Source organism: Sitophilus oryzae, unplaced genomic scaffold (genome assembly GCF_002938485.1).
Source record: "Sitophilus oryzae breed Bouriz unplaced genomic scaffold, Soryzae_2.0 scaffold_410_pilon_pilon, whole genome shotgun sequence".
Lineage (NCBI taxonomy): Eukaryota > Metazoa > Arthropoda > Insecta > Coleoptera > Curculionidae > Sitophilus > Sitophilus oryzae.
The window spans coordinates 15,868-39,300 of record NW_022146986.1 but is presented as its reverse complement, the minus strand read 5'-3'; the positions used below and the strand labels follow the sequence as shown (position 1 = coordinate 39,300).

At 32.3% G+C, this 23,433-nt stretch overlaps 3 protein-coding genes across 3 annotated transcripts in view; 1 reads left to right on the top strand and 2 right to left on the bottom strand.

The window, feature by feature from the left end:
* Window positions 1–23,433, top strand: part of LOC115885657 — a gene marked incomplete at its 3' end in the record, with an annotated part of 62,313 nt that overhangs the window by 31,698 nt on the left and 7,182 nt on the right. The window contains 1 exon segment of the mRNA XM_030904635.1: window positions 924–1,151. Within this exon segment, the coding sequence (XP_030760495.1) occupies window positions 924–1,151 (228 nt within the window).
* LOC115885659 (thaumatin-like protein 1) lies at window positions 3,769–6,302 on the bottom strand. The gene is made up of 3 exons (XM_030904637.1): window positions 6,071–6,302; window positions 4,174–4,335; window positions 3,769–4,123 (listed from the first exon to the last, which is right to left on the bottom strand). Exons 1-3 carry the CDS (start codon window positions 6,212–6,214, stop codon window positions 3,890–3,892), a joined length of 540 nt encoding a protein of 179 aa, XP_030760497.1. The 5' UTR covers window positions 6,215–6,302; the 3' UTR covers window positions 3,769–3,889.
* LOC115885658 (thaumatin-like protein 1b) lies at window positions 10,916–18,001 on the bottom strand. The gene is made up of 4 exons (XM_030904636.1): window positions 17,848–18,001; window positions 14,707–14,872; window positions 14,416–14,643; window positions 10,916–11,342 (listed from the first exon to the last, which is right to left on the bottom strand). Exons 2-4 carry the CDS (start codon window positions 14,869–14,871, stop codon window positions 10,995–10,997), a joined length of 741 nt encoding a protein of 246 aa, XP_030760496.1. The 5' UTR covers window position 14,872; window positions 17,848–18,001; the 3' UTR covers window positions 10,916–10,994.

Below are 23,433 nucleotides of genomic sequence, written 5' to 3'. Positions count from 1 at the left end.
CCTTCTTATCGAACCTCTACACCCTAAAGTTAATCTTTTTTCCAAAAATCAGCTTTTTACATCAAGCGCTTTAAGCAGGATCGTGATTAATCAATGACCAGATTTTTCGAAACACCCTGTATACATTTTTAAAAAAAATTAAAATATGTAAAAAAACAAAGTAAAATATACGTGTTTAAGCGTTTTTTAAATAAAAAATATTGTAATATTTGAGGGGTGGTTTCACCCACTTGGAACTGGAATTTCGATAAATTCCTTCTTATCGAACCTCTACACCCTAGAATCAACCTGTATGCCAAAATTGAGCTTCTTACGTTGAGTGGTTTGAGCAGGATCGTGATTAATCAATGAGTCAGTCACTTAAGGATTTTATATATTAGTATAGATATGTAATATTCGGAGTAAAAATGCACTTTTGTGATTCTCCTGTAACGTCGCCTGTCAAACCTACAGCCTCGCCAAAAAAAGTACCGTTTTTACTACTAATAAAACAATATACTCTTATACATATATTATACGTAACAATTGTATAATGCCGTTAAAAACTGAACAGCTTTGCGTGTCTTCCGTTTTGTGAAACATACTTAATTACTATTCTTGCAGCATAGTTCTGACAACTTTTACTTAAAAACGTTTTTTTTTTGTCTTACGAAATGCCAATACCGTTTTGTTTTCTTAAATCTAATTTTGCAATTCATGTATATAGTCATACAAAGAAAACATTTCAAATATTTTTTTTTGTAAAAACATAATTCTAATATTTTCACCACAGATTATTCAGTACCTGCTGGTACTAAAGCCGAGCGGTTTAGACCCTAGGTCGAATCTTTAACATCGAAAACCCCCTTCATTGCGATCTTCCCCATTGGTTTCATCTTTGTGAAAGACTGTTAATTTTACTAACGATATTTCTTCTATTTCAGACACCTAAAGGCTGAACTACAAAGCCTTCGTCGCAAAGGAGCGCTGAAAGTGTCCGAGGACTCGTACCAAGATCCGGACAGAACATGCGGTCGATGCAGAGCGGACCTGGGCAGAGTGATCAATCGCGGAGCTTCCTGCACCTCGTGTAGACTCAAGGTGTGCAAGGCGTGTAGAGAGTACAATTTCAGAGCTACCGATTGGGTCTGCACAGTCTGCTATAAACGAATGTAAGTCCAATCAACTGCTAGTTTTAAATTATTAAATTATGGGGGGATTTTTATTGGCGTTTTTTTCCAAAACGTGGCGGTATCTGTACTCGAGGCAAAGGATTTTTTTTCATAAATCTCAGTAAAATGAATAAACCTAGAGTATTGTTACGATGATATTTCTTTAATTACATCTCCTTTTATGTTATGTTGATATATATTTCACAGAATTAATATTTGAACACGCGGTTATTGTATGTATAGTAGATATTTAGGAACAAAACTTTTCACTTAAATTGCAGAAATATATTTACAATATTTTTATGATTTAATTTTATTATAATGAATTAGTATATAAAATTGTATATGATGTGTTTGTTTACGGCCTTAATTGATTAATATAACAGTAGTATGGCTTGATGAGTAATACTGGTAACATTATCAACATATCCGCTTGGGAAAATTATTAATTGACCCGGTGTCAACAAAAGTATGGTCCACGGACATTATTTAAAAGCAATGTTCTTTTATTGTTCTTAAGAGAAATCTGTAAACGATACTTTTATTAGCACCTATCATGGTTTGATATAAATCCATTCAACTAGTACCGTATGACCGAAAAAAAATGGCGTCCAGTTGGCTTGGAAATGACGATCGATGACATTTCCCATATAATTTTACATATAAAATGACAGCGATCTTCATTTCATAGCCATCGCTGACGCCGTTTTTATTCCATCATACAGTATTTATTATGCAGGGATTTAGACAATTGAAATTAGACAAACAAAACCAAATTTGTAAACTAAACGTTGCTACAGACTACAGTATAAATGTTACTTTACCATAACCAGAAATAATAAATAATTAGACGATATTTTAAATAATTTTGTGTATATTTTGTTCATGAGGCGCAATACGGTGGATTATAAGTCGATCAATGGTAGACCGCTAGTCTACATATATAAAACGCTAATGTTTATCTGTGTCGTCTCTACTGAAGTAACGACTTGCTCTAGAAAGTTACTTTTTTACTAAAAGATAACTAATTGGCTCTTCTAAAAACTGTCGTCGCCGGATTTTTGTTTTTCATTTAATTAAAAAAAATAAAAAGTATTTTTTCCCCTTATGTCGTGGCGGACGCGCCAGGCTTCAACTAGTTAGTTATAAAACACATTATTATGTTCCGAAGCTTTTTTTGTGGTTCTTCTGTAAAATTAGTAAAATGGCGCTTATAATGTTTTTCCTCTAGACCCTTCATATTATGTTTTGAACCTATTTGGTAAGCTCTAGTAAGAATGGGCGTTTTTCCAGAAAATAATTTTCACATTTTATTTTTCTGCTTCGAGATGAAAATTGGACAAATTTTATTGTTTCCATTATTTCCATTTTGGTACAAAACGTCGACAAAGCAGACAGCGCATCGGATTAACACATTTGAAAAAATCCAGAACACTGTTAATTAAAAAAGGGATTAGCTAGAAGGGCATAATCCACGGATTCTGATGGTTTCGGTTTTCATACGTTTTTTTTTTCGTTTTTCTACATTTCTTTCGATAATCCTAACTTTTTTGAAGCTGTTAATATAATAATTAACTGTTGAGCTACCTACAGGGTGAGTTTCCTACGATGTTCTCTATGGGTATCTCGGAAACTACTGGAGATAGAGAGTCGGTTAAATGGGGAAAAAATTGCAGTTTTGTGGGGTCATAAATATGCGTCTTTCAGATTTTTGAAAAAGTTCATGGCTCACTAGATATTTCGAAAAAAAAACAAATTTCGGCTATTTTAAAAATTGTCCCTAATTCCATTATAAGCTATTTTAGACAAAAAGTTTTCAGATAAAAGTTGTAGATAATCACATCCTTAATGAAATTGTGTCCTCCGCTTTTTTCTAAAGCCTGTCTGTTGTACGATACAAACATATGTTTTTTTTTAAATGGAAACCATAGTTGGCCATGACTTCATAAAAAGCGCCATTTTTTAAGCTGTTTAGTGATATAAGCTATAATATCCTTTTCTTCGAAAAATTACTGAGTTATAGCCAATTCTTATCATTTTTAGACAACTTCACTTAGTTAGCCATGGAAACAAGTTCAATCGCCGTTGCTCTCAGAATTGTGAAGCTCTCACATCCAAACTTTGTAAATTAAAATAAACAAAAATTGTAAATATGAATTTTTCAAATGAATAAAAGCGTGTAGAGGATTTGCGCATCAATAGAGTAGTTCCAACATGACTTTCATTATGACCCCCTCCCCATAATGAAAGAAATGTTAAAAATTATTTATATCATAATTATGCAAACTCAAGGATAGGAAGGGATGGACCAATTGCATGGGTCTCCTCCGATCACTTGACCTATCCATTTTAGATTTTTTTATGGGGTATGGTTAACATTAAGGTTTACAAAAAAAACTTATGAATTAAGAGAGGCACTCGAAATGGCTGTACGAGAGAAGTTTAATTTATTCGACTCTATCTCCTTAACCGACTCTCTATCTCCAGTAGTTTCCGAGATACCCATAGAGAACATCGTAGGAAACTCACCTTGTATAACCCATCTTAATTTGTTATTTTTTTTAACTTACTTCCAACTTAGAATCAAGAATTTGTGGATTACATGGGTAATAAAAACTTTTATTTTTCTTGAATTTATAAATTAACTATATTTTTAACTCATATTTATAAAATTACAATAAAATATACCTACTTATCAACTAATGCATTCTAATAGACACTTTAAGCTATTTTTAAAATTAAACAAATAGAACTAAGTAACCTACGGCACTGGTACATTTTTGAACGTTGGCGATAGATGTCAGCTCATCAACCACCGCTAGTGGGCATAAATTTGACATCACCAAAGGCGAGTTTTGACAGGCTACTACTGTACCGGTACTGTTTAGGACTTGGCTATCAGTTGGACAAACGCGTAGTATATTGGCTGCACAAACAGATGAAGTACATGCTGTTGAACCGGTTGCTATGACCTAAAGAACAAAATTAGCTAATTTTTAGATTTTTTTGGAAATTTACTTACTTTAACGGGAAGATTGAATCCATTTAATAAAGAGACGCTGTAAGAATCTTCAGCGGTGCTTAGGGAGAAATCAATTTGAGTTTTAGGTCCATCAGTTACTTCGGCATCTACTGGTATAGCTGAAATGGAACCAGACCATTCATCGTCTAAGGTCACTGCTACCTAAAAATTCATAATAACACCCTGTACATAGACAAAATTTCAAAAATTTAATACGTATATGGTCTGCTATTGATGATCTAAAGAAAAAAAATCAATGATTAAAACAAATGTTGTTTGCTTGTATGTCAGAGCATCAATGAAAAACAATGGACGGATTTTCATGCGGTTTCCCCTGTTTTCCATAAACAATACGGAATTAAAAACCCGCAACTTCAGTCGCAGTTAACTGGCATTAAAAAAATATTCATAGCTATAACACGTGAGGAAATGAAATCGTGAACAATGTGGGTATCAACTAATATGTAACAAATCTTCGTCAATTTTAAAGACAGTGATAATTATCGATTTTTGAATGTTACAATCCTAAAAATGTTTTTTTCTTTATTTTGTTCTTTTTTTTTGTTATTTTATTTTTTTTTTGTTCTCTTCTTTAACTATTTTATTTTTACATTTTCTCACAGTGGCGAAATACCCAGAAGACTTTTATATTTTTTAATCAGAAGACAAATTATTATTAATAAAAAAAAACAAAAAAATAAACCAACAAAATTTCTAACAATCAAATAAATAAAATAGGATCTAAAACTATTAATGTAAATAAAAGAAATTTAGGTCAAATGTTATTAAATAACAAAGACAAAACTAACGTCAAAAATAAGTTAATAGATATGTATAATAATTAAAGAACATATAAAATGTATTAATAATCTCCGACAAAGTTCCAGTCTCTCAACACATTGTATATTAAACGATCACACAATTAATGTAAATTCATTTAAATTACTCAATCAAAAGGTAGACTCTTAAATTACCTCGAACAGCTAGAAATATTAAAATCAGTAAAAAACGATAATAATGCAAACCACCAACAAGAATTTAAACATATTTTTTATTGCATCTGTTATAAACTTTTTAAACCCACCCCCATAGCAAATATATTTCGTTACATTGTAGTTTTAGAGGGTTGGTTTTAAAAACAACTCTTGAAAAAGGCCTAACAAGCCAAGAAACATATGTGAAGATAAAATAACTCTCATTACACTTGAAACATCTAAAAGCCTGTTTTGTTAAAATAATAATAATATATTTTTTAATGAATATTCTAGATCAAAAATTAAATAAATAGTTATTTTTTATACAAGACGATAAAATGGTATTATACTACGCTAATGCAATTTTTTCGTCGTGTATAAAACAATATTTTTTCCATAGCGAGTTACATTTTAAAAAATATTCAGAAATTATTATTTCAAGGAATTTATTACGAGTAGAAAAAATATTGTGCTGGTTGGCGTTGGGTTCTATGTAATTTGACAAATAAATAAAGCTGTCTCTTTAGTTGTCAGTTTTGAGTCAATAGTTTTTAATTTTCTTTCGTGTCGATTGCTGATTGAATTGGAGCCAGAAATGGCTCACAACGAAATAAGTAAATTACCAACAGATATTCAGACTGAGGCGACAAACGCCATATCCAGTCTACTTCCATTTAAATCCCGAATAACTTATGAAAAGGAATACAAAAATTTTCAAAAATGGAAGCAATGAAAAAACGTGCGGGAAGTAATAAAGTTTTTAACCTATGCAGGTAAAGTACCATTTTATCTACTATTTTTGATAGATATAAGGCAATTTTGATAGGGAAAAAAATATATAAAGCTTATTGTTGAAAATTTGGACAAAATAAAATTCCTACATTTTCCAGAGATTTTTTTAACAAATAAAACATTTTATTTACCACAGAATTTGCTGCTACAGTATATTCACTTCCTCCTACAGACACCAATAGTGAATTTGAGCGTTTGTTTTGGACTTTTACCACCTTGCTTGCTGCTAGGACTATCAAGGCACTGATGACTACTAAAACTTTAGAAAAATACATTTTTTTTCGAATATTTCTTGCTTTGCTTTCTTAAATTCGTATTCAGGTATTTCGTTATATCTTCACTGTAGTATTGATGAATGTGTCTCTTGTATTTATACTAAATCTCGTACCACAAGCAGAGCAAAAATATTTAAATAAGGATTAAGGTTTCTCAGATCATATGTGTGTGGTAGTTTACTTTTGGTTTAACTGCAGGAATTTTTGTAAACATATTTTTCATTAGTTTTGCTTAAAATTAGTGCATGCTAATACAGGATGAGTCTTAAATAAGTGCAAATATATTTAGGAGCAGTATATCTCAGAAACACGATTGTGAGTTTTTTTTCCCTAAAAAATAACTTTAGTTTTTAGTTAAAAAACATAATTTCTTGATAATATGGCAACATAGGAAGTAGATTAAATTTACAAGAATTAAAACCTAGAAAAGATCCAGAGGTTCTCAAATTTAAGCAAAAAATATTTCGTTTTGGGAAATTTTGAAAGTAAAATAACTAACTTAATTGTAAAATGTAGTATTTCTTTATCCATATGGAATATTTGGACACCCTGTATACCAAATTATAATTGTTGTAAATTTATTGCTACGTTACGAATCTATACTAATATATACTAATATATAAAATCCTTAAGTGACTGACATACTGATTAATCACGATCCTGCTCAAACCACTCAACGTAAGAAGCTCAATTTTGGCATACAGGTTGATTCTAGGGTGTAGAGGTTCGATAAGAAGGAATTTTTCGAAATTCCAGTTCCAAGAGGGTGAAACCACCCCTCAAATATTACAATATTTTTTATTTAAAAAACGGTCAAGTTTCCGAAAAAACGCTTAAACACGTATATTTTATTGTGTTTTTTTACGTATTATAAGATTTTTTAAAAATGTATACAGGGTGTTTCGAAAAATCTGGTCATTGATTAATCACGATCCTGCTTAAAGCGCTTAACGTAAAAAGCTGATTTTTGGAAAACAGATTGACTTTAAGGTGTAGAGGTTCGATAAGAAGGGATTTTTCGAAACTCGAATTCTAAGGGGGTGAAACTATCCATCAAATATTAAAATATTTTTTATTTAAAAACCGGTGAGTTTTTCGGAAAAACTCTTAAACACGTGTATTTTATTTTGTTGTTTTACATATTTTAAGGTTTTTTATAAATTTATACAGGGTGTTTCATAAAATATGACCGTTGAGTAATCACGATTCTGCTTAAACTGCTTGACGCTTAAAGCTGATTTTTGGCAAACGGATAGACTATGGGGTGTAGAGGTTCGATAAGGAGGGGTTTCTCGAATCTCAAATTCCAAGAGGATGAAAACGCCCCTCAAATATTACAATATTTGTTATTTAAAAAACGGTTAGTCTTTCGGGCAAACGCTTGGACAAGCATAATTTATTTGGTTTTTTTACATATTTTGAAATTTTTTAAAAAATCATACAGAGTGTTCCAAAAAGTTGGGTAAATTCTTAACCACGATTCTGTTTAAACTGCTTGACGCAAAAAGCTTATTTTTGGCAAACGGATTTTTCGAAAGTCAAATTCCTACGAGATGAACTACCCCTCACATATTACCAAGTTATATAATAATATCGCCATATCGTTTTTTTCTCATGCTGACATAAATGTGAGAAAATTTTGTCCAGTTTGTATGTTAATGGAAATTCTTGCTTTGCTTTATCATCACCATTACAAATGATTAATTCGACGAGAACGAAGTCGCTGGTACACGGTAGTTAAAAATAAAATAACAAGTGGCAATATTTTTCGCAAAAAGTACCATGACAAATTATTGTTATTGATGTCGATACACATCTCATTTTAAAAAAATCGTTTTTACTTTAAAATATCGGGTGCATGTTATTTTACCCATTCTGTATAACATATTTATGAAAAATTACAAAATAAAAATGTTCCGTCAGTTGCAAAAACAATTTTTCCAGTTAAATATTTACTTTTAGAGATTAATCCGTTAATTCTAATAACCTAGTCATAAGGTGTTTGTCATTATTTTCGTTTTAGCGTTGTTATTTTCCACCTTGTTCGTATAATTATCTTTTGGAGTCATCTTTTGCAATCATATGATCGAATATTAACAACAATATACAAGGGTAGACTTAAAAGTATTCAATATACAGGGTGAGTCTTAAATTAATGCAAATATTTTCAGGGATGCTAGATCTCGATAAAAGAAACATATTTTCTCTTTGCCGTTTTTCAAATAAGTCCAAAATAATCGAGTTATTTTAATTTGAAAATTGCCAAAAAGAAAAATAATATTTTGCTTAAATTTTGAGAACCACTCACTTTTCTGGGTTTTCTTTCTTATAACTTTAATTTACTACCTATGTTGACATATATTATGAAGATATGTTTTTTAACTTAAAATTTACTTAAAATTTTTTCAAAAAATTCTAAAATTTTTACATTCTACATTTAATTTTAACAAAATTATTTTTATCTTCACAGACAAATTAAGATTATTTTAAGTACTTCCTCCCTTGATTCTAATTCTACTAAAAACTCTTTAAATATCTATTAGTACAGAGGGCATTGGCACTTTTAGTTAAAACGTTAAAACGACGGTTCAAACTGGAATATATTATCAGGAAATGATTAAAATATTTTCCAATCTTTCTTTAGTTTTTTTTTTCATTTTAGGTACACAGTATGTTTGATAAGGAAAGTTTTGATTTTTTTTTCCTGATAAAACTTGGCATTATGCGACAACAACAGCCTTGAAATTTGAACTGAGTGTGATTTATTTATTGTTAAATAAATGCGGTTGTACTGAAATAGGTAGGTACGTAAATATTTGCCTTATAAAGCCCCTCCTACACCTGACGTTTTACCTGTCAGTCTTACCTGTTCATTCAAAACGTATCAAGGAAAACCTTGTTTGTAAATTAGGGTTTCTACTTTTTTGCAGTCTTTTTAAGCCGTTTAAGGAAAAATTTTTTATTAGTAAATCACTGCGACAAGGTGGTCTCCATTGGTTTAACGCAGCAAAATGATTACAAAAAATAACCATTTTATTTTGTAGATTTTCTTACTGTGGCGAAATACCTAAAGTAATCGCAAAACAATTTCCGATGCACGTGATCAACTTTAAGTGACAAGCGATAGCGACAGCGCTGCCAGATGACGGATTTGTGACGGATGTGACGGATTTGTGAGATGAATCTTAATGTAAAATTGGGAAACAATATATTTATTATATAATTTTTTTAAAGATTTTTATGTTTTATTTAATAATTAATATTTTAGTAATTAATTTATTTATTAACAGTGTAGTCACTAACACTCATAGTAACAATATTTATATTTAAGGCAGCAGTTTTTCGCTACAAATCGAAATAAGTAGAAATAACTTTCGATAAGAACGGTAAACTAATAGAATTGCTCGTTCTCATAAGACGTACGTTCGCCTTTTCCCGCGGTTCAGCTGACAGTTGTGACGTCATTGTAGTCCTTGTCATGATAGTGTGTATTATTAGTTGCCTATGGTAAACTTATAAAAATAACAGAGAGAGATTGAGAAATTTTGAGTTAATTATTTTGTCAATTTCATTTTTGTCATAAATGTCAAAAAGGTGTTTTTAAAGTTTTTAGAGCTATAGAGTGTATAAATACGTTCATTTTGTGTTGTGGATTGTGACAAAGTGCTTACTAAGTGCCTACGATATTGTTTATTAATTATTTTAAAGCAAAATATGGAAGTACTCTAAAAAGAATGCCTGCAAAAGGTGATGCTGGGAACTGCTGTTCTTAAAAATGCATTATCCGAGTATTTAATACGATTTATACAGTTAATTTTCTATACTGCATACATATAAGGTATTTAAATAAATAAACTAAATAATGAACGTTTTGCATCCGGCAACCAATAATGCACGTGTGTGTATTATTGGTTGCCGGATAAGGACTAATAACCATTAACCATGACAAGGACTACAATGACGTCACAAAGCGAGGAGTTTTCGCATGCACCTGGCAGACACTTTTGGCTGAATGAGCAGTCCTATTAGGTTAACTGTTCTTGGTTTAATGTGCTTACCAATCAAACTTACTTGACTGCAATCGAGGGTATAATAAAGGACCTTTATTGTCACGTTCTCGGTCAAAATAGTTTATCAGGAAAGCTACAAGCTCTTTGCTTCGACTGTTTAAATGCTTCGGCATATTTTCGACATACAATTTCAAGAAATGCAATACAAAAATTTGAAAATTTAGTTCTTAAAAGAACTGTTTGTGCTTAAAAGTAAAATTTTTTAAAAAAGACTATAAAAATCGACAAAAAACGAGAATTACTCCCAAAGATTCAACAACACGATATTATACAAAATAATGACTAACATTATAATAATTGTCAAATAATAAACGACAACGTTGCTAATCGCGGCACAATCTGACCAACATCGCGATAATAAGAATCGCTTTAAACTAATTTTTGCAGCTTTAATCTAAGTAAAATATCTGTTACAATAATTTGCTCTATGAAGTAAAATGAAGAGCTGCTGGATATCTTAAATTGTACAACAAATTTAGACATTTTTGACAAAATTTCATTTAGTCATCTTTATAGGCTTTATTGGCAATTTCGATATCATTGATGACGTCCATCGGAAAATATTTTGTTGACATTTTTTTATAAGTAGTCTTTTTAATAAGAACTACAATGTTAAAAGTAATAAACTTTAAACGGTATAAAAATAGATTTATTATCCTAACAAAATAATAGTTTCATTAACAATACCTTAACTCGATTAAACTTAAAATCTAAGCGCTGCCAAAGTGAATGTTGTACTCGCTGGCCTGGCACGTGAACGTGCTCTTGTGGTCGTCGTAAGCGTAGCTGTACGCGTCTGGACAGGCGCTTTTAAACATGGCGGGGTAATCTGTGGGCCAGTCCGAGCTCTTGCATGTTTCGGGGGTGTTATGGGATCCGGCACAACAATACTCGTCGGTGTGGAAAGCGTTACAAGCGGAATTACAAGCAATGACCTGACTGCCGTCGGGGCTGAGGATCTGGAGTTCGGAGGGACATTGGCCGTTGATGTTGGTGGCGCATTTGGCTTGTTTGCAGCTGTACTCGCCTCCGTCGCCGTTGCCGTTAACCGGTTCGATCTGAAAGAAACAGAGTTTTTAGTTTAGTCTCTTAATCTTCCTTCCTTAAAAAGGTGCGATTATAAACCAGGTACTGAGTTTCAATTATTTAGGGATAGAAAGCTTCATCGACAAATCATCCAGCAGCGGAAGTGGACAATCAGATTAAAAAAGCCTCAAGAATATCGAAGTATTACGGAGAGTAAGACCCGAATTTATAAGACCTGTATAAGATCCATACGGACTTAGTGTGCGAACACAGTGCAAGAAGGTTTGCGCTTACCGGTAGTCGGCGCCAATCTGGGTACCTATTCTTGACATCGTTCGCAACTTTGCGTATACGCATCACGTGTATTGTTATAAACAGGGTATCCCAGAAATAAGTGCAAGTATTTCAAAGGGTGGTAGATTTCGATAAAAGAAACATATTTTCTCTTTACCGTTTTTCAAATAAATCTAAAATAACCGAGATAAGTATTTTGCGTAGAAAATTAAAAAAAAAAGATTGAGAACCACTGGATCTTTTTTGGATTTTCTTTCTTGTAAATTTAATCTACTACCTATGTTGCCATATTATCAAGAAATTATTTTTTTTTTAAATAAAAACTAAAAAAAAATCCAAAAATATTTTCAAAAAATTCCGAATTTTGCAAAAAAAAAAATTTTCGCGAAAAAAACCTCATAGGCGTGTTTCTGGGATTGAACTATGCTACCAGTTAAGTTAAAATACTTGCACTTATTTCTCGGACATCCTGTATATGGGTACATAGTAGCGCCGCGCCGCCTCGCGCTTATAACCTTGAAAAATTAAAGCGTGTTATCAAATCGGCTAGTTCACAGTGAAAGCAGGTAGGCGCCGTCAACCAGCGTTCATCGGCGTTCTCGCTTTTACCGGAACGAAAATTTATTTATTTCTGCTTTTGCATGCGCCGACGGCGCACAGAGGGTAAACTTCTAACTTTAATATTAATTATTAGAGGAGAGGGTGCTAATATGGAACCCCATTTTGTTTTTCCTACACAATATTTTTTCCTCTACTCTGAAACCCTTTCCACCGATCAAATAGGGCCATTCTGTGCAAAACCAAGCAATTGGATGAGGATGCTAGAACAAGAAAATAATTTGTATATTATAGACGATATTTGAGCGAGGATGGGTGTTTTAGGGTAAAGACTCTTTTCTTTAAGAATCTATTTAAATCAATGTTTTTTTGGAAGTGGCAAATATTGGCAAGATTTTTGTACTTATTCCAAAGCTGGAGACTTTAAGCATTGAACGGATACTAATTTCCATGCGGAATATTGCCGAATTTTTTAAATATAAAACATTATAAAGAAATAGAATAGAAGGAAACGTTTCAAAGTAAAAATATGACATAAAACAGGACTTGCCAGCTGGCTCTGTATCCATCATGACAGTTATTATAAAGAATTTGCAAAAAAAGCACCACAAACAATTCGACTATTGTATAATCTTAGAAATATTCAGAATACACTCAAGATAATTCATACTTATAACTGAAATATATTATTTATTTGATAGTCAACTTACGACTTAAAAAAAGCTAATAAACGCGCTTACATTTAGTATTTATAAATTTGTATTCAGTTAAGATAAAAAATGAAAATAAGAAAATATCACTTTTGGCCAGGTTTATAGACCAAATACCCCTATGTGCGGGCGAGGCGTTTGAATATGGTTAGGTTAGGTTAGGTTAGTTAATCAGGTAAATTTCCTCTTAATTAACTACTTCCGAACCCTGCTCGCATCTCCGAAAAAGCCATATAACAATACACGTGATGCATATACGCAAAGTTACGCATCACGTGTATTGTTATATGGCTTTTTCGGAGATGCGAAATGTGACCGATATTTGAAGATGCGAGTGGCCAAGAATAGGTACCCTGACACGGCGCTGGTTGCCGGTAAGCAGAAACCTGCCTCCACTATGTTCGTACCCTTACGCTGCTGAAACAAGAGCAGAAACATCAGAAACAAAAAGGGAAATGAGAACAACAGAGATGAAAATATTACGAACAATAAAAGGGACTACACTGCTCGACAGAATAAGCAACACAGACACGCTTAGAGAGTTAAGAGTACAGAACGTTGTCAGATGGGTAATGAATGGGTAAGAGCAAGGCGCCGTTGTTGGAGAGACCACGTAGACAGGATGGGTCCAGATTGAATAGCCAAGTGGGCCAAAACACGAAAACCAGAGACAAGACGCTCAGTTGGTAAGCCCCTAAAGCGTTGGTATGACAGCTGGACATCAACATCACAAGAGGATAATAATTGACAGGACCTCGTCCTGTTACAAGAAGAAAAGAGGAAAGAAGTCCTCCTACTCTGTGTGCCCGAAGGCAATGAAAAAGCAAACGATCTAAATAGAAAAAGAGCGAGCACTCAACTAGCAAGCACTCAACTGGACCAAAACCGTTCTGTTAGGTTAGGTTGGAATTCGAGACCTGGAAGACTCCATCCATATAATCTGGAATGGGAAGTCTCCAACGGTCTAAGACACTCAAAGAAGTTTATCAGGACTTACGATTTAAATAAGAACAATCTTAGGATTGTCGCGTAATTTTTAACAGGACACTGTCTCCTCATTGAACACCTCAGTAGGCTGAAGCTGAGAAACAACGGCGAATGCAGATTGTGTGAGGAAAATGGGGAAACTCTAAAACTTTGGTCCGATTGACATCGGAGATGGAGAACTAGCCTCTGTGAAAGAGTCGATAAACAAAAAACAAGGGTGATTCTAATGTATATAATCCACTGGGCCGATAACGACATAGAAAATTATCTGAAAATACGAATAACCTGTTATAAATATCCACCAAGATTATGAAGAAAGACTCATTATTATCGAGGTGTATTGTACAAAAGGGCAGATTGTACGCAATGCTCAAAAAAATCTGCATTGACTGTGGATCAGATAGATAGGCAATACGTTTAAATTCTCTAGAGTGTATTTGGTACGATATGTTATTCCTGTATTTTTCTTATCCTTAACTCACTCTACGGTTACGTTAATAAAGCAGACAAAATCTTGATTTAATAAAATCTCAAAATCAAAAACAATGACACTCACCGAAGCCATACTGTTGTATCCGTCAACCAAAGAAATGTCATAATAGTCAATGTTTCCATATCCGTTCAGAGTGATTTCAATCAAAGTAACAGGAGGAGTACCACCGGCACCGTTACATTCGACCTTGTTGCCACAGTCACCAGTGTAGCAATGGTTGTCCTGATCTTCGTAACACCAAGTCCTGGACCAGAACCTTCCTGCCCAGTCGCTGGCAGCGTCCAGACTTCTCTGCAATGTAAAAATGGATACATATTAGCATTTCTGGTAAATATTATGAAGTGGTGTACTTACAGATTCGCCTTGAGCAAGTTTGAATCCGCCATTGGCCAAGTTCTCTTTGCCTGGGTTGCCTTGGATACCGATCCAGATTGGACCTCCGTCTAGGTTTTGGATGTTGAAGCGGACAGCTTCGGAGCATGCTACTAGAGTAGCAACCAATGCGATAATGAATTTCATACTATAAAATGAAAAGGATTGTGTATAAATATGTATATCGGACTATTAGATGCAATATGCAATAGTTACACTACTGTACTAAATTAAGTAGACATATTAGTACTCGAGTTGTCACTGGATTTTTAACAAGACACTGTCTCTTCAATGAACACCTCAGTAGATTGAAGTAATTAAGAAATAACGGCGAATGCGGATGCTGTGTAAAAAATGGGGAAACACCAGAACACCTTATCACTGAGAACTAACCTCTATAAACACCGTCCTAGATACTGGTTCTTTTCCAAGCCCTGAGACTCTATGATGAGTTATAATTCAAGAAAGAGAGACACAATAAATCTGTAAGGTCGCGAATACTGATTTGTAGTAAAAATCATTACTGAACGCTATTAATTCTATTTATGCCCCTAAAATTACAAGGTTAATATAAGAAAAATGCTAGTGTGTCAAAAAGAAAAATTACGTTGATGTTCAATGATCGAATGACGTTATTTGAAACATTGTTTAAAATTGATTATTGAAGACAGGTGTTTTTGAATTCCAGTTCACTGGCTAATTTAAGTGAATCTTTATTTTCTAATACATTTTCATCTTTTTTGAGTTGAATGCAAATTTTACATGTACCTCTTTAATTTGCGTTTTATTCTATTCTTGGTACCAGCGATATTTAATTTACAATTATGAATTAAGTGGGTTTGGAGATAATTTTAATATGTTTATCAAGTTTCAATCAAGTGTAGGAAGCTAATGTGTTATTCTAGAGCGGTGTTTTTTTAATCAATATACAGTGTGGTCCGAACTGTATTCCGGAAACTTCGGCAACATATTCTGCAGATAAAAATAAGTAAAAAAGTTCATATAAATGTATGTCCTAAAATGCTTACTTTCGGAGATACAGGGTGTAGAAGTTTCATTCTTATTTCGATTTTTTCCAAATAATTTCTGAAGTAACGTCAATATTTGGATGAAAATTGGTGTCTGGGAGTTTTTTGACATGAGAAATTTGGATTTCGATGTCAGTATGGCTCCTACTTGTAGAGGGCGCCACCTATGTATTTTTTAACTCGTTTGAAGAGTAATAACTTTTCGTCCGTACCTGTATAAAACTAGGTAGTTAAAAAATATACTTTTACGATGTTTTTTACGTAAAAAAGGTCTCTTGATAAAAATATGAGTAATGGTTCTCGAGATATTTGGAATCGAAATTACCAATACCTGTCATCACTGACATAAATTAAACATGTTGACTAATTAGTTATTAGACTAAAATCATAAATTTGCAATGATTTTGTGCCAAAAATTCAACAGAAACTGTTTTATCATCATTTTTTCGAAGAAAAATTTATGATCAGTTTAAAAAAATAAAAAGTTCCCAAATTTCTCATTTCAGTCAAATAACTATCTACTCAACATATGTTTATTTTTAGTCAATAATGACATGTATTGACTATTTCCATTGTAAATATCTTGAGAACGGTTGCTCGTAGGAATTTTTACCAAGAGATATTTTTTACGTAGAAAATCACGGAAATGTATATTTTTTCACTCAGTAGTTTTATACAGGTACGGACAAAAAGTTATTACTCTTCAAAACAGTTAAAACACATGTAGGTGGCGCCCCCTACAAATAGGAGTCATTTTTACATTAAAATCAAATTTCTCATGTCAAAAAACTCCCAGACACCAATTTTCATCCAAATATTGGCGTTACTTCAGAAATTATTTAGCAAAATCGAAATAAGAATGAAACTTCTACACCCTGTATCTCCGAAATTAAACATTTTAGGACATACATTTATATGAACTTTTTTACTTATTTTTATCAGTAAAACATGCTGCCGAAGTTTCCGGAATACAGTTCGGACCACCCTGTATATACAGAGTTTCGGACCACCCTGTATAGACAGAGTGAGTCTTAAATAAGTGCAAATATTTTCAGGGCTGGTAGATCTCGATGAAAAAAACATATTTTACTTTGAAAATTTAAAAAATATTATTTTTCGCTTAAATCTTGAGAACCACTGGATATTTTCTTAGTTTTCTTTCTTGTAGATTTAATCTACTACGTATGTTGCTATATATTATGAAGATATTATGTTTTTTAACTAAAATTTTAGAAATCTCCAAATTTTTTTTTCAAAAATCCCAAATTTTCAAAAAAAATTGCGAAAAAAAAGCTCATAGGCGTCGAAATATTCCACTCCTGAAAATATTTGCGCTTATTTAAGACTCATCCTGTATAATTTACAAACAATTTTAGATTTATAATTAACAAATATACTCAAATATTGACAACGTTGTAGGAAATGATTTGCACATTAATAGTTTTTACAACTAAAAACAACGCTAAGGAATTGAGCGATTTTATTGTAATATTTTACATTAAAATAACTGAAAATTTGAAGCCGCCCTGGGAAGGAAACTAAATACTCCGACCAATGGGCACTTACCCAAGCACCCTTGAGGCAGAAATCTACGCTATCGAAGTTGGTCAAAGAATGAAGTCCTCCTACTCTACTTAGAAAAACTCACTAGCTGGACCAGAACCGTTCTGGTCTTAAGTAAGTACAATCTTAGGTAAGAACAATCTTGGGATTGTCACGGGGTTTGTAACACGACACTGTCTCCTCCATGAACAGTAAATTAAAGCTAAGAAACAACGGCGAATGTAGATTCTGTAGGGAAACGGCAGAACCTCATCACTCAAACAGTCTCAGATACTGGATTTAGTCAAGACCCTGAGACAGTATGATGATTTATAACTCAAGAAAGGAGATACAATAGATCTCTAAGATCGCGATAATTGAAAACGTGAATTAAGAATTAAATGTATTAAAAAGTAGAATTATTTTTGTTGTCTCCATATTAGTTACTAAATATTTTTGATTTTATTATATTCAATGAAGTTTGGACAGTTTTTAAGATATATTCATTCTACTATGCTAGAACTACAAAACAAGTGTTCGAAATTAGACTTACCTGAGCTGTTAATCTCTGATGCACAAATTAAAATTGATATTTCCTCAATCGTTCCATTGTTTATATACCAACCATTATCGTGCTTTCAGACTAATCTTATTTATCGGTTTCAAGTGTTTCTTTTCATGTATTATTGAACAGATATTTCCCTGCATTTAAGCCGAGTTTATTTTTAATAGTACAGGTACTTGTTTGAGTTCTATTATTTACAATTAATATGTTGTAAACATATTTTCCCATTTTTTTTATATCCTAAAGTCAAATTTAGATACAGTATCTTCTTTCTGTCGAAACAAAGGAGTGTTGGTTTAGAAGTGAATAAGTTCTAAAGCCCCATCTACACCTAACGTTTTACCTGTTCAGTCAAAATGTATCAAGTAAAACCTTGATACATGTGGAGACGAAAAAACGATCCGTTTTATTTGAACTGTGAACTGAATTAATGGCTTTCGACGCGAATCTCCCTCTACATTACTTCGTTACCTAACCTTTACATTACTCACACAACCTAATGGGCGAATTCATGACAAGACTGATTTGATTTCCCCTTACGTCTCAAGTGCTGTACGGTGGAGACACCAATCTTTCTGCGGTCAACGCATAAAACACTTATTTTCTCTAATTCGGCCAGCGAAGGCATATCGAAGACGGTGTGCATCTGAAAGCGACAGTGTTGCCATATTAAAATGTGTAATATCTGCAATACGTTTGACGAAAATATTGTTGGATGAAAAATCCGCGTTTATGTATGGAAAATTTTTTCGTGTTACACATAGAATAAACAACAAAAACAAAAATTCTTTTATAGGTACTGAATATGTCGAACGATCGAAAAAAAATCGTTTAGATGGCTTCGAAATGACGATTAATGACATTTACCAAAATATTTTACGAAATAACAGGCGATCTTCATTTCCAAGCCAACTCTGACGGCGTTCTTTCTTTGATCATATAATTATTTATTATATTAAATTGTTTAATGATAGAAAATCCGTATTATTAACGTACTGTACCCAAAATCCGTAAATCTACGGATTAATTAATAGTTCTGGCAACACTGTCTCCGGCAACCACTCACTCTGTCGACTGAAAGCAGAACTACGGTACAGTATTCTTTATCCGCTGCGCTGTAAACGACTATCAGTGCGCACCGGCGCAGGGCTAAACTAAATCTTGGAACTCTCGGACAGGCCGACGGTAACGCCAGCTACATCTAGGACAGTTTTATGTCAAATACAATATGGATATTTTACAGATATCTTTAATAAGCGACATTTGAAAATCTGATATTTTTGCATAGTTTCACAAAATAATGTAATTTTACAAATATTATTATTACCAAACGATACTATTTTCACTTTCATTTCATTTTTTTTCACACAATTTGGTTTGCATGTTTACAAATAATGAAATTTAAATAATAAACACTAAAGTTTAGAAGTTAAGTTTTTCAAACTTAACTGATGTTCAATTTGAATCATATTTCACTTTCATTCATTTTAAGTTCAGTATCTCACAGGTGCTGTTTAAGTGTCAAGTGTTCTGTTATAGCATTGTCAATAGTGTGACTTATCATACAATTTATTCTATAAATACAATAAATTTGAGTACCCGGACAATAATAGTAAACATTTCTTTTATATTAATTGAAAATAATATTTGCTTTTAAGATTTTTGTCTAAGATTATCAATTGAGAAAATAAAATTATGATTAAAGTAATAAAATATATCCGGTTGTAACAGTTGAATAAGAGTCACCAGAATAACGAAAAGGCAAATGAAGAGGCCAAACAAGGCTCAAAACCAATTAGACCAACAAATATCTAGAATAATGGAGACATTCATCAGGACAACAAATAAGACTTAGTCAAAATTATGTTTTTGACCTTTGCAATACATTGATATACGTATAGACTTTGATATAAGTATTATAAAAAAAAGATATTAACATAACAATACAGTTTCATTTCACTGATGATTTTTATCTTCATATCACACAGTGGCAGCAAAGTTTACTAAATAAAATATAAGTTCCGTCACTTGTGCCGGCGGCAGGTATCAAAAGCCGCTTCACGCACGTGTTTCCCAGTGTATTACTGGTGTGTGGACTTTGGACCCAGCATACACGGCGGATCACGTTCGGCGTATTACTCTGATTTTGGCGTTATTACAGAGTGGTCTCGCATGCATATGGAATTATTTTTCAAGTGGTTATTTAATTTTCATTGCAAAGTGTTACTGATCACATTAGCCTTAGTTAATTATTTATTAGTTTATTATAAAAAAAGCATAATTATTTTTATTATTTCTTAAAAATAATATTGAGTTTTTCGCCACTGGAAAAAAATTATTTAAAATATCTAATTAGAATTATTCAAGAACACTTTATTTTTTTACACGAAAAATCATATACTGGGTGTGTCTCAAAAGTGGCTTATCCCCTATAACTTTTTTATTTTTTCAGATAAAAAAACGAGATTTGGTGTGTTAGTATATGACCTAAATTAGGATTGATTAACGTTTTAAATTTTTTTCGGTCACTTTCGGTTTCACCGAAAATGACTACAACTTTTGATTTTTAAACGGCAACCTCGGCATTTTTCTACTTTATTCGATAAAAAATGACACTCTGAATAGAATGACATATCATATGTCAACTTTTGGCATTCTAGCTTAAAAAAAATCTTTTAAAATTTCAATATTGAGTGCCATAGCTCTTTTAAAAACAAAACTTTAATCGAGGAGTCCTGGAAAAAATAGATTTGATCGTCTAATGTTTTCCATGTCTTGTCTTGGCCGGTTAAAAGATGTCTAAATGGTAATTTTAACCATATCTTAATTTTTTTCAAATGGAAAGAGGATTGCTCATTAGTATATTTGGAAAAAGTATTTTTTACGAAATTTCATGCCACACACTTGGTATTTCGAGTCAAATTGTCGTTATAAACCGCGTGTTACACTTTCAAATTAATCTTATGTGAAACTGTTAAAAGCTGACATATGATATGTCTTTCTACTCAGAGTATCATTTTCTATCGAATAACGTAAAAAAAATACCGAGGATACCATTTAAACATCAAAATTTGTTGACATTTAATAGTATCAGCTTTGAATTTTTAGTGTACGTAATTCGTGTTGGAAAACCATATTACGCACTCATGGAATACTGCACTCGTGCGTAATATTATTTTTCCCTAAACACTCGTTACGTAATATACTTTTACATTATTTACTGTTGATATTGTGTAGCTTTATTTTTTGTGTTTGTTTTTAAAATTTATTTTATCTTTTTTATCTTGCCATGTCTAAATATTTATATGTAATACACCAATAAACTGATAGTATATTTTTTCTTTTGTAGATTTACCATTAGGTATTTTTGAAATACCCCACGTTCCCCTGCACCTTGTCGCATATTGGGATCGGTAAAAATTCGGCTTCTATTTATCCCGGCTTCCACTCCTGTTTTCATCGAAATCCGGCGTATCCGACGAGGCGGCTTCTGGCTTTTGATACGCGATTTTCAAAGTGCCGATGCTAAGTGACCGAACTTATATTTTATTCTGTAAACTTTGGTGGCAGCGAGTGAACGGTTTTTCGACATTTTTCCATGTCATTAAAATTGTCGATTTTGGACAAGTGAAAAATCATTTTCAAACAAGGCTTCAAAAAGTTGAATTTTCACCGAATCAAAGCATTTAAGCTTACAAAGGCTTATATATTCGGAATCTACATAAAATTTTCTATAAATCTTGAAATTTTCAAAATTTTATGACCTTGTTTTCTAGTTTTCTTAGAGCTCTAAAAAAGGAGCAAAAATATAAAAATATGACCATTTTTTCTACATTTTCCCATACATATACCAAGTCATGAAAATTTACGATTTTGGACCACCCACCGAATTTGATGAAAACACTATTATTTACTAATTAGAGGGTGTACAAAAATATAGGGCCATTGTAGTCTCACAATTCGGTTTTATATGTAGGCATAATTTTAGCCATCATCAGAAAAAAACTCGAAACAAGGGTTCGAAATATCATATTTCTCACCGAACCAAAGCATTTAAGCATATAAAAGCTTATATATTCGAAATCTACATAAAATTTGCTATAAATCTTGACATTTTTAAAATTTTATGACCTTGTTTTCTATTTTTTTTAGAGCTCTGAAAAAGAAGCAAAAATGTCCAAAAATGAGCATTTTTCGACATTTTCCCATGCATATACCAGGTCATGAAAATTGACGATTTTGGACCACCCACCGAATTTGATGAAAACACTATTATTTACTAATTAGAGTGTGTAGAATACAAAAATATAGGGCCATTGTAGTCTCACAATTGCGGTTTTATATGTAGGCATAATTTTAGCCATCATCAGAAAAAAACTCGAAACAAGGGTTCGAAATATCATATTTCTCACCGAACCAAAGCATTTAAGCATATAAAAGCTTATATATTCGAAATCTACATAAAATTTACTATGAATCTTGAAATTTTCAAAATTTTATGACCTTGGTTTCTAGTTTTCTTAGAGCTCTAAAAAAGGAGCAAAAATATAAAAATATGACCATTTTTTCTACATTTTCCCATACATATACCAAGTCATGAAAATTACGATTTTGGACCACCCACCGAATTTGATGAAAACACTATTATTTACTAATTAGAGGGTGTAGAATACAAAAATATAGGGCCATTGTAGTCTCACAATTCGGTTTTATATGTAGGTATAATTTTAGCCATCATCAAAAAAAAACTCGAAACAAGGGTTCGAAATATCATATTTCTCACCGAACCAAAGCATTTCAGCATATAAAGGCTTATATATTCGAAATCTACATAAAATTTGCTATAAATCTTGAAATTTTCAAAATTTTATGACCTTGTTTTCTATTTTTTTTAGAGCTCTGAAAAAGAAGCAAAAATGTCCAAAAATGAGCATTTTTCGACATTTTCCCATGCATATACCAGGTCATGAAAATTGACGATTTTGGACCACCCACCGAATTTGATGAAAACACTATTATTTACTAATTAGAGTGTGTAGAATACAAAAATATAGGGCCATTGTAGTCTCACAATTGCGGTTTTATATGTAGGCATAATTTTAGCCATCATCAGAAAAAAACTCGAAACAAGGGTTCGAAATATCATATTTCTCACCGAACCAAAGCATTTAAGCATATAAAGGCTTATATATTCGAAATCTACATAAAATTTGCTATAAATCTTGAAATTTTCAAAATTTTATGACCTTGTTTTCTATTTTTCTTAGAGCTATGAAAAAGAAGCAAAAATGTCCAAAAATTAGCATTTTTCGACATTTTCCCATGCATATACCAGGTCATGAAAATTGACGATTTTGGTTTCGAACCAAAGCATTTCGGTTTTGGCCGAACCAAAGCATTTAAGCTTATAAAGGCTTATATATTCAGAATCTACATAAAATTTGCTACATATGCTGAAATTTTCGAAATGTTATGGCCGTGTTTTCTATTTTTTGTTTGATATAAAATAAGTTAATGGAACAGCGTTCAATATGTGTTCAAATTAAATTGGTATAAAATACGTAAAACAAAACT

Coding starts and splice junctions, on each gene's coding strand:
- LOC115885659 (XM_030904637.1), bottom strand. CDS start 6,214: ATGTATTTTTCTAAAGTTTTAGTAGTCATCAGTGCCTTGATAGTCCTA. Junction 4,336..6,070: donor CTGTAGCAGCAAATTCTGTG/GTAAATAAAATG, acceptor ATGAATTTTTAG/GTAGCAGTGACCTTAGACGA. Junction 4,124..4,173: donor GATTCAATCTTCCCGTTAAA/GTAAGTAAATTT, acceptor TTTGTTCTTTAG/GTCATAGCAACCGGTTCAAC.
- LOC115885658 (XM_030904636.1), bottom strand. CDS start 14,871: ATGAAATTCATTATCGCATTGGTTGCTACTCTAGTAGCATGCTCCGAA. Junction 14,644..14,706: donor AACTTGCTCAAGGCGAATCT/GTAAGTACACCA, acceptor TTTACATTGCAG/AGAAGTCTGGACGCTGCCAG. Junction 11,343..14,415: donor GATACAACAGTATGGCTTCG/GTGAGTGTCATT, acceptor TGTTTCTTTCAG/ATCGAACCGGTTAACGGCAA.